The 12279-nt window shown below is 36.9% G+C and overlaps 1 protein-coding gene across 2 annotated transcripts in view; it reads left to right on the top strand.

The window, feature by feature from the left end:
- Window positions 1–8644, top strand: part of LOC131060112 (endo-1,3;1,4-beta-D-glucanase) — an 83065-nt gene extending 74421 nt beyond the window's left edge. Inside the window, exon 7 of one of the 2 annotated variants that reach the window (XM_057993216.2) lies at window positions 8213–8644. In XM_057993216.2, the coding sequence (XP_057849199.1) occupies window positions 8213–8353 (141 nt within the window). In that variant the 3' untranslated portion in view covers window positions 8354–8644. Of the gene's footprint in view, window positions 1–7937; window positions 7990–8212 lie in introns of those variants that run through there. The other variant, XM_057993218.2, reaches the window with a different exon arrangement.
- Window positions 8645–12279: the final 3635 nt, after the last annotated feature.

Raw genomic sequence — 12279 nt, 5'->3', positions numbered from 1 at the left:
GCTTGTTTGTCTTCTATTCTATTTCTGATTTATGTTGGCTTACTAAATACTGCAAATCTGATTACAATCTAGGGCACAATTTAATCTATGTTGGTTTCCTAAAATACTGCAAATCTGATTACAATCTAGAGCACAATTTAATCTATGTTGGTTCACTAAAATACTGGAAATCTGAATACAACCTAGGGCATAATCAATTAGATAAATCTGGTTAACATACCTAGGGTTTAAAATAACATGGTATCAGAGCTCTAGGTGTCACTAACTTCTGATTTAGCAGATCGATTGTTGCATATAGCTGTTGTTTGTGTTCAGATTAAAGATGTCAGGTTTGAAGGCTGAAGATAGGCTTGAGGGAGCCATTGATTTTGCTACTTGGAAAGTTCGTATTCTGTTGATCCTTGAAGAAAATGACCTACTAAAATTTGTAGAAGAAGAAAGGCTGTCTCCTCTAGAAGATGCTGAAGAACTGAAACTGTTCAAGAAAGATTCCCTCAAGGCTAGAAGGATCATAATTGAGTCAGTCAAGAACCATCTTGTCACTGTCATATCAAAGTTTACATCTGCCAGAGAAATGATCAAACACTTGGAAGGGATCTATGAAGTCAACAATCTCAGTAGGGCTCTTGCCCTAAGACAACAACTTCTTCACATGAAAATGAAAGAAGAAGACTCAATCATAGCCTACTTCATGAAGATCAATGAACTAAAGGACAAGCTAAGCACTCTTGATTGCCAAATCTCAGATAAAGACCTTGTTATGATTGCATTAAATGGTCTACCAGATGAATGGGAACCATTCATTCGTAGCATTGGTGGAAGAGCCGATCGTTCCAACTTTGAGCGTCTTCAATCTGATTGCATCGAAGAGGAATCTCGAATTGAGGTAAGAGGAAAATTCAAGAACTCTCTCAAAGATAATCATGTTCTCTTATCTAAATCTAGGAAAGGTGGTCATTGGAAGAAAGAAAAGAGAAGCAAAGATTTTAGATCCTCCTCCTATGATCCAAGGAAAAAGTCAAGAGATTCCTCTCACATTCGTTGCTTCAAATGTGATAAGTATGGTCACTATGCCAGAGATTGTCAAAATGACCCAAAGGAAAGGGAAGCTAACTTAAATGAAGTTGCCGAACAAAGTGAAGACTACCTTCTTATCTCTGCTCTTTCCAGCAATGTTCCTACGGACAACAATACGTGGATACTTGACAGTGGTGCCTCCAGACACATCTCAGGATTTCGTGAGCATCTCTAAGATCTGATTGAAAAAGACACCAATCTTCATGTAGTAATCGGTGATGATGCTCGATACTCGGTAAAAGGTTCTGGCACTACCTCTTTAAAACTAGATTCTGGTATTTCCTTACAACTCTGTGATATTCTATTTGTACCTGGTATTAAAAGAAATCTTATTTCCATTTCTGCTTTAGAAGATAAGGGTTTGCAAATAGCATTTTCTGAAGGGAAAGTACTCGCTTGGTCTAAGAAATCTAACTTCAAATCCACCCGTATTATTGGAAATAGATGTGATAGTTTATATAAGCTTGCAACTAATCCAATTCAAGCTCTCATTCATGAGACCCCTGAATCATGCGAGCTATGGCATAGAAGATTGGGTCATCTTCACTTTCAAGCTCTTCCCACTCTCGGTAAAATGGTCAAAGGTATGCCTAATCTCAGTTTATCTCATGATGATGCTTGTAAAGGTTGTGCAATGGGTAAGAATGTAAAGAATCCCTTTCATAAAAGCGATAGTAGGGCTAAAGAAAGGTTAGAGCTTATTCATTCAGATTTATGTGGTCCTATGTCAGTAGCATCTCCCAGCAGGTTCCTATACTATGTTATCTTCATAGATGATTTTTCTAGGAAAACATGGATCTATTTTCTTAAAACTAAAGAGTCTGAAGAAGTCCTAAACAGATTTAAAGAATTCAAAGCCTTAATTGAAAATACTACAGGAAATCGAATTAAATGTTTGAGGTCTGACAATGGAGGTGAATACACCTCAGGTAGTTTCTATGACTTTTGTATTAAAGCAGGAATTAAGAGGGAGTTCTGTGTTCCCTACAACCCTCAGCAAAATGGAATTGCTGAAAGAAAGAACAGGACCATTGTTGAAGCTACAAGAGCCATGATACATGATCAGGATTTGCAACCTTTCTTATGGGCAGAAGCATCCAAAACCGCAGTTTATATTCAGAATAGATGTCCTCATCAAGTCCTAAAGAATGTGACACCTGAAGAAGCCTTTTCAGGAATCAAACCAGACATCAGTCACCTAAGGATATTTGGAAGCCCTGTGTATGTTCATGTGCCTAAAGAAAAACGAACCAAGATGGATCCATCTGGAAAGAAAGGCATCCTAGTAGGATACAACGAATCTTCCAAAGCCTTCAGGATCTACATTTCAGGTCAAAGGTATGTTGAGGTAAGTAGAGATGTAACTTTTGAAGAAGATTTTGCTTTCAAAAGATCTAAAGGTTCATTAATCAACAATGATGATATGGTGATGGAAAAACAAGATTCAATTGTTGATGCTAACCCTGAGTTACAGGAGGAGTCTACTGATCTTCCAGATTAGGAAGTTCAGAATGACTCATCAGAACCCATGCAATCTACCGATATACCTCAGGATATTGTGGTCTGCAAGAAGAGACCACTTTGGGTTAGAAATACAATTCAAGATGCTGAAGGGTTTGCTGCTCCCAGAGGAACCTTCAGAAATAGCAAGAGTGTCCAAAATCACGCCAACTACATTTCTGTGATGTGCAATATAATTGAGTCTGAACCCCACAATATCGGAGAAGCTATGTCCCATCATGCTTGGAAATTAGCCATGGATGAAGAGTATGGGTCTATCATCAAGAATGATGTCTGGGACATCGTACCCAGACCCAAAGGTAAGTCTGTCGTTTCCTCTAAATGGTTGTTTAAAATTAAACATAATGTTGATGGTAGTATTGAAAAATATAAAGCTAGGTTTGTAGCTCGTGGTTTTTTTGAAAAGGAAGGAATAGATTATGAAGAAACCTTTGCCCCTGTTGCTAGATATACCTCTATTAGGTCTATAATAGCTATTGCTGCAGCTAAAGGTTGGGAGCTGCATCAAATGGACGTTAAGACAGCCTTCCTTAATGGTGTCATTGAGGAGGAAGTCTATATTGAGCAACTAGAAGGTTATGTAATCCATAAAAGAGAGTCTCATGTTTGCAGGTTGAAGAAAGCTTTATATGGGCTCAAACAGGCTCCTCGCGCTTGGTATGAAAGAATTGATAAGTACTTACTAAGTTTAGGGTTTTCCAAGAATGATGCTGATGCTAACATTTACTTGAAAATTTATAATGATGAGATGCTTATTTTAGTTTTGTATGTAGATGACTTATTTCTCACGGGTGAAAATAAATTAATCATAAGATGTAAAAAGGAATTAGTCTCAGAATTTGAAATGAAGGATTTAGGTCTAATGCACTACTTCCTAGGGTTAGAAGTATGGCAAAGAGCTAATGAAATCTTTCTAAGTCAGGCAAAATACACTATTGACATTTTGAAAAGATTTAGAATGATAGATTGTAAACCTATGCGTACTCCTATGGAATCTAACTTAAAGAAGTTAAGTGTTTCTGCTGCTAACTCGGATTTTGCAGATCCTTCTGAGTACAGGCAGTTGATTGGCTCCCTAACGTACCTAATCAATACTAGGCCAGATATCTGTTATGCTGTGAATGCTCTCAGTCAGTTCATGAGTTCACCTAAACATGTTCACTTGGTTGCTGCCAAGCACATTCTAAGATACCTATGTGGCACGATTGGTTATGGGCTGAAGTATTCACTTAATACCCCAATCCTCTTGAAAAACTACTCAGATTCAGATTGGGCAGGAAGTGTCAAGGACAGGAAAAGCACTTCAGGCATCTGCTTCAAATTGGGCTCCGTAGTGATCTCTTGGGCATGCAGAAAGCAATCTTCGGTAGCATTAAGCACTGCAGAAGCTGAGTACATTGCCGCATCTGTTGCATCCAGAGAAGCAGTGTGGCTTCGTAAGCTCCTTGTTGGATTATTTGGTCAAGTCAATGATCCTACCACCATTCATTGTGATAATCAAAGCCGTATAAAGATGTTAGTAAATCCTGTATTTCATGATTGGTCCAAACATGTGGAAACACACTATCATTACATTCGGGATATGGTGCAGAGAGGTGCCATTCATCTAAAGTACATTAGCACAGATGAACAGATTGCTGACATTCTCACCAAACCCTTATCCAGAGTGAAGTTCGAGTATTTCAGAGATAGACTTGGTGTCATGGAAAATGGAACCCTGATTGAGAGGGAGCTTCAATCTCAGTGACTATTGGTAGCACTTTGAATCGTTCTTTGCTTGTGTGCAAGAATGAATTTCATCCAATCTATGCTTGTGTGCTAGATGGATAATTGTAATAATGTAAAGACCCACTAGTGTATTACACTTTCTATGCTTGTGTGCTAGAACCATCCTATGCTTGTGTGCTAGATCCATTCTATGCTTGTGTGCTAGATGGAACTTAAAAGGTTCAGATTATGTATTCTCCTCCTCCCTAGTCAAGAGGGAGTGTTGTTTGTAACTAGGGGTGTAGGGGTTCGGATTGCCTTAAGGCAACATCCGAACCCCCTTTTAGGACCGGGTGCTACCCTAAATAACATGACCCCATCCTTATTCATCACGCCACGCTAAATTCCCCCCAAAATAACATTAGCGCCAAAATTAATAAGAAGGCCGACTTACAAGGAGGCCGACCTACAAAGAGTAAAGATGCATATAAATAAATGACAATTTGCAAGTCATTTCAATCAAGTGAAAATCATATCAAAAGGTGATTTAGCTCTGCTGTGCGAACTTAAGGAAGAGGGCGAACTTATTCTGCTTGGTGCGAAATTGTCCAAAGGGACATAGTAGATTTTTTGCAAGTCATTGAAGCATACAAGGACAGATCTGATATGTGAAGATCAGATTCGAGCTAAGTATTGTACTTATATTTTAGAGGAGAATATATAATCTGACCTGTGGGTCTTTCATGCTGGGTTTTTCCTCCTTGGAGGTTTTCCTAGGGTATGCTTGTTTGTCTTCTATTCTATTTCTGATTTATGTTGGCTTACTAAATACTGCAAATCTGATTACAATCTAGGGCACAATTTAATCTATGTTGGTTTCCTAAAATACTGCAAATCTGATTACAATCTAGAGCACAATTTAATCTATGTTGGTTCACTAAAATACTGGAAGTCTGAATACAACCTAGGGCATAATCAATTAGATAAATCTGGTTAAGATACCTAGGGTTTAAAATAACACAGAGGAAAATGATTTTTTTTTTTGATCCATAAGCTAGGCATAAGGGAGCCGTACCCCATAAAGATACTGCAAAAAGAGATATAATGGATGCCCTAAAAGAAGGGGTGTGAAATGTAAGCAAAAATGCTTACATCAACCAAAAATACTAACATCCCAACAAAACCAGCCAGCCCATCGAAGCATGGGCAGAAAAATAAATTATGATTCATAATTTTTCGTTTTTCTTTGACGATCTTAGCATCATTTGAAGCTTATGTTGAGAGTATTTCTTCATCTTCACCTCAATTCGGTCTTGTTCTGTATGAGGAGAAACCACATTCTGTTCTCCCTCATCATTTGGAGATATCGCCCTACAATCATTCCCATCATCCCCAGGACCACTTGCAGCAGTTGGATTAGGAGGAGCTGAAGAACCACTTGAAGGGTGGGAGGGTGTCAAGTTGTCTTTCGCAGGGGATAGATCTGCAAGCTTCATGGTTCCATTTTTCAGTATGGTGGAAGAGGCTGCAGATGCCTCACCAGCATCCAGGGCATCGTGTTTTACCCCAGATGATGTATCAGGCAAATCGGGCACAGGGGAGGAGCATGGCTTCGAAGAGCCCTTCAGATCCCGAGTGATGGAAACCCCAACCTGCGCTCCACGTGGAATAATATAGTGCTGGGAATTGACCCCAATCCACCAAGTTGGACGATCATTTGAAGCTTGAGAACCTTGTGCTTGAGTTTGCAGCTTTTGGCATAGAAAATTAGGATGATCTGTAGAAAAACATTTTCTACATCTAAAGGCAATTTTCTCATAATCTACTGGCTGTCTCTAGCACTTTTTGCCCACCCACAGAAAGACCTCACCCAGAATTGGAAATCTTCAAGTGATCGTCAAAACTGTTTACAATGGCTTGTAAACTTTCCAATCCCTAGAATTGTAGGGGTAGATGCGATAGCCTCACCCAGAGGAAAGCTGGGAAGGACTTAGTGCAAGGGTCAAATGATGGGAACCATGGCTTGATGTACAGGAAATCCCCATTGCAAAACCAGGGAACATTGTTTAACACCAGATTTTTATCTTCAAGAGAGTCAAATTCTTATATGAAGAAGGCCCTGGTGCAGGGGTGAATGCAAATATCTTCTTCCATGGCATGTTTCCAATTTTCAGAGATCCAATGGTGTAGAATCCACTGTAGATCACATAACTTTGGTCATGTCTTAAAAAATCTACAAATTAAAGCATGTTCTCGAAGATACTCCTCCCTATTGCAAATGTGCTCGCCCAGTCGAATCTTACGAACATGAGGTGAAAGATGGTCAGGGAGAGGACTGTCCAGTTTGCTACCCATGGCAGTACAAGGAATGATGGAAGAAGATAACTCCTGTGCGCCAGCTGAGCCAGCAGGAGGGTTTCCTGGAGAAGAGGTCAAGGGAGGAGAAAATGGCCAGCAACCCAACAGCATGCCATCACATGAGGCCCGAGCACCAGAGACCAGCACCTCCTTTAAGCCTTGCAAACTAGATGGAGGTGGAGAGCCCTTCCCAGCAGCGTATTGCAAGTGAGGGCAGAAATATTGCGAAGGCATACCCGAGAAAAAATTGGTATAGAGGAAAATGTTAATCATGCTTCTTACGCTTGGAAATATTCTCACGTCAAAACCTTTTGATCTTGCCTTCAAGGTGAATTTAATTATTTATGCAATCTTGGCTTTGTTGGCAAAGTCCTCTTCCTCTTCTCGGTAATAGTTGGAAGATTAGGGAAAGCTGCAAATTTTCATGGCACACAATTTGGTTGATTACTATTTGACTTCTGTGCAAGGCTAATTCTTACGAGAACCCTTCATTCTCAGCTTAGGGGAGTTGAGATTTTCACGTAGGAGTTGGCTTAGCTCGTTAATACAAAAAGCAACTGTATCTGGAAGGAGGTTGAGTAAAATGCTTTGGTCTATAGGCTTAGATTTTAGCTTTTTTTTTGTCTATCTAGGGATAGTTTTCCTACAATATGGTTGGAATAATGTATTTCTTTAGTTCATGATGTAATCCAAGATACATTTCTAAAAATAAAAGAAACGGGATAATTCATAGCTTAGCTTATTAATATTAAAGCAACTGTGTTTGGAAGGAGGTTGAGTAAATGCCTCTTGTAGTGTAGGCTTAGATATTAGTTCTTTTTGTCTATATAGGGATAGTTTTCCTTTAATATGGTTGGAATAATGTTTTTCTTTTGTTCATGATGTAATGTAAGATTCGTTTCTAAAAATAAAAGAAACCTAATCATTCAGATGGCTCCTTGGACTTAAAGACTGCAAACTTTAGCGTGAAACTACCAGTGATGATTGAAGAGGCATCCAAGCATCCCAAGCCTATTCATTTATCAGAAATGTAAGGAGAAGTAACCAGCTTGGCCTCCATGGATGTCTTAAACTTATTGAAACATAAGGGGAATGTTGATCTTATATGAGCTGTATGTGCTCTTACCTAATGAAACTAATAGGAAAGTGTACCCTATCAGAAAATTATGATATTGATATCACATGAAATTTGCATGTCTTGGAAAGAGTTTTTAACGATGGAATTCATACCTGTTGATGAGTGTAAGTAACGGAAAAATACATTTATATGGCAGGGTACAATTGTGCATTATCCTTAAGCTGAGAGCCATTGTATGGAACCTTATGAAAGAAGTGGTTTAGAAAAAGAAAATATCACAGTGCATGATGACCCAGCTTGCTTCCAAAGTTGTGTTCAGCCACCTGATCCCCCAAAGAGTGATTCAATATATCCCTTAGAGAGATCTTATATATACTATGTGCAATGTTTTGACATTCTTTCTTTAAAGAGAAACTTGTTTAGTTGTAAAAAGATGATGCATGTAACACTTCACATCCTTTTTCATTTCAGGTAGATAGCTTTGTGAACATTTATCCTGGAGTTGCTCATGGCTGGACTGTAAGATACGATGAGAAAGATGAAATTGCTGTAGCTAATGCGGAATTGGCACACAAAAAAATGTTGGAATGGTTTGAGAAATATTTGAAGTGAGAAGATAATGCAAATATATTTTAACTTAAATATTGAGAATGCACTCCTCTTTATTGCATAGTATATAAAGGAAATGCAGTCTTCCACTAGAGTGCTTTTAATGTTTACTTGTTTGTCGATTTAAAATGTATTGTTTGTAAAATGTCTTGGGAACAATGGTGACAACAGTCATGGTGTATCATTTCCTTGACATTGTATTTATCTGTAATTATTAATTTTTATGGTTGATGTCTACGTGAAGAAATACTAGTCTTATTGAAAAATGCCAAGTTAATTGTTTGTTTGACTGTATTCCAGATCTTTAAATGGTATGAACTTTTTAGTCTTCTAGCAGTGTTTCGTGTGTTGTGGAAATATTATGACTAAAAAAATACATTGTTTTGTATCGAATAGCATAGTCTATATTATGTTCGACTATAATGTTTTGGTTTATGAATTACTTATCCAATAAGTAACACTTTTTGGGCTGACTTGTGATTATTTGATTTTGTTTAGAAATGGGGTTAATAGCGCAGTGTGGAGCTACACTTTAGAGAATTTTGATTTTGGTTTTAAGAATAAAATAATAGAAGTTTATTTAAGTTTGTTATTTGTGTCGTGATAATTTTAAGATATATATATATGTATATATATAAAATTTTGGTGAACCTTTCATTTTTTTTGAAAAAAGATTTTTATTTTTTTATTTTAAAGAATATAAAATTTCAATGACATTTTTGAAATTTTTTAGGGAATCTTAATAAATAATAGGAAAATGTATTAGTTTGCCTAATAAATTCTTAAAAAAAAAAATTCTTTGGAAAAGTAATAGCTCTAGGATGGAAATCATTGATGGGTTTAAGAGGTAGACTATATCATTTAATTATTACCATTGGTTTATAATATAATCTAATAGTTGTCATTGTATTCTATGAGCTAAATTGTACTTACTTTTTCTAATGCTCATTGTTGGAAATATAATCATTGATGTCAAGTGTGTATTGTTCAAAAAGGAAGGTTGTTGGAAATATGGTAATTGATGTTAGAGTTTGTTGGAAATATTGTCATTGATGACAAGGTTGTTGATGTCAAAGTCTAGGAGATTGTTATATTGGCTTTAATTGGAGGTTGATTCATGAAATTTTATTGTTTTGAAAGAGGTGTAATTGGAGATCGACTCTTGAAATTTTATTATTTTGAAATAGGTAATTGGAGGTAAACTTGTGGAATTTTATTATTATTATGATTTAATTTTATAGGGCCTACCTACATGGTTTTTTTATGTAATTGATTTTGATGCCCAAAGGGGTATACAAAGATGAAGCATGTAAGTATGATGTGTGTGAAAATGTTTTATCATTCAAATACATAGTACGATAGATTTGATGCAAAGTATATTTTGTGAAGTGTGGAAGTGTAGGAAAATATGTTTATAGGTTGAAAACACATCTAGAAGGTGAATTTTTGAAGTTTGGTACCTCCTAAAAGAAGAGATTGGTGTTTCTTGTTGAGTTGATGTTTAGTTGTAGGAATTGGTGTCTCAAATAGGTTGGTGTGTACAAGTTCTATCAAGTGTTGATTGGTGTTTGCAATGAGTTGGTGCTTGCAAATTCTATAAGTGGGGATTGGTGTTTGCAATGAGTTGTTGTTTACACATTGTAAGATCATTTTTTTTGGTGTGGTTGGATTTGGACAATAAATCCAAGTTGTCTTTCTTTGTGGTTTCATTTTGAAAAGGTTTTCATGTAAATCTTGTCTCCTGATTTTTGGATCTTATGTGATTTCTTTATTATGGTTGTTGAACTTTTAATAGGTAGAAAGTTGTCTTATATTGATTCATGTGTCTCCCCTCCCTCTCCCCCACCCCTTCTCAATATAAATGTATGCTCATTAATCAATACCAGAACAAGTTTAGAAATAATCTAATTGTTGGAAGGTAGACCTTGAGAGCACAAATGGTTAGTCAAGAAGGATTTTTCTCAAATAAAGTTCCGTTGTTTGAAATAACAAACTATGCATTTTTGGTGTACAAGGATGCAAACTTATTTGATGGTTTTAAGGTTTGATATTTGGCAATCAGTTGTGGATGGCTATAAAGCTTTGACACCACCATTAATAGGTTAGGTTAGAAAGTTTAGTGAAAATAATGCAAAAGCTAAGAAAGTTATCTTGCGTGGTTAACATAATTTGAATTTGTGAAAGTGATGCATTGAGGATCAACAAAAGAGATCTAAGACAAATTTTGCCACATCTATGAAGGTGATGACAAGGTCAAAAAGGGCAAGCTTCAAACTTAGAAGATAGTTCAAAATATTGAAAATGAAAGACAAAAACTGTTGCAGCTTATTGCTTTTGTGTGGATAAAGTTGTCAACACTATTAGAGGACTTTGGAAAAAGGTTGAAGAACCAATGATTGTGCAAAAGGTGTTAGGTTTTTCCTCTTAAAATTTGATGCTAAAGCTTTTTTTGATTGAAGAAATTAAGGATATGAATTCATTAACAATTGATGAATTGCATGGGATCCTTAATGTGTAATAAATGAGGACTAAAAGTGAGAAGCCATCAAAGAGAAGTGATTTTCAAAGCTTTAAAGTGATAGACTTATAAAGCACTGAGAGGAGTGATAGCAAAAACAATACCACTTTAAACATAGACCAGTAAAAAGAGTTAACCAGTTTACTTAAAAATATGCATGCAATCCAAAGTGATATAAAAGCATCCACAATAAGTAAAACATCCACCTTAACACAAGTGTTTATACGTGGAAAACCCAATTGGGAAAAACCACGGTGAGATGGGACTCACAAGTTAACTATCTACAGTAATAGGTAATTGATCAGTTAAGGTCTACAAAGTGCTCTGCTAGGAGCGAATCTTGTTAAAGATCCCAAAGCCCTGTTAGGAGCTGTACTCGGTTAAAGGTAGTACCTTGTTAGGAGTAACTTCAGTAGAGGATTTCAAACCCAAACTAATGGATCGCCTGGTTAGAGGATTTGTACAATGAAGCTTGTTAGAGCTTACCCGATTATGAGATTTAATTGTTGTAGTGATTAAAAAACAACAGGTGGTATGATCTAGAAATAGCACATCTTGCTTGTATAGATCCTCTTCCACTAACTTAATACTGCATCACTGCCATACTCTGCAACTCCTTCAATAAATCACATCAACTCATCACTTGTATCTCGCATCATAAAATAGTTCATCACAATGTCATTTTATAGACATTAGATTTCATGTCGGCTTAGGAACCTCATCACAATTTCTTACGTTCAATGTATCTGGACAATCTTACATAACACATCACAGATTATCGCCAAATCTGTCGGTTTGGGATAGTTCATCACGACCGGTGATAATTCATCACACAATCAATGAAACCAGTTGGAACACCAATACCGGTTAAGAGTTAACCTCTTCCAACTCATAGACCGATTGTCCTCCATTTGCCTCTTTGTTGATCTCCGTAGTATCTCCAAACCGGTGTCAGTGAAAATGACCAAAACCGGTTGTCTACATATACCGGTTAGACACCTTCAAACTGGTTGGATTTCTCTATACCAATGATACCAGTTTGCAATACTAAGACTTAGGAGTAGTATCGGTTTGACTTGAATACTTCTTGTCACCCTTGTATCGGTGGTCACTAAAGCTGCTTACTCAACTTTCTTCTTTTTCTCTTTGACACTACTGGGTTGAGCAGGTGCATTCCTTTCTTGGTAAGTTCCCAGTCTTTTCTTCTTCTTATCCTTAGGAGATGTCAAAAGGTTGTTGGCATAACCGATTAGTAAGTCATAGTTGATTTCATAGCTCATTTCTTCGATCTCTTCTTCCCTAGGTTCAACGGCCTCCATAAGACAAAAGTCAGTGGTTATAGTGAAACATGTCTTTTTCAAAGTGTTTCACCACTTCATTAGGTAGTCTTAACCTCATGCTCATCTTCTTT

This window comes from Cryptomeria japonica, chromosome 3, assembly GCF_030272615.1.
Source record: "Cryptomeria japonica chromosome 3, Sugi_1.0, whole genome shotgun sequence".
NCBI lineage: Eukaryota > Viridiplantae > Streptophyta > Pinopsida > Cupressales > Cupressaceae > Cryptomeria > Cryptomeria japonica.
This window is presented reverse-complemented; position numbering and strand designations above follow the sequence as displayed.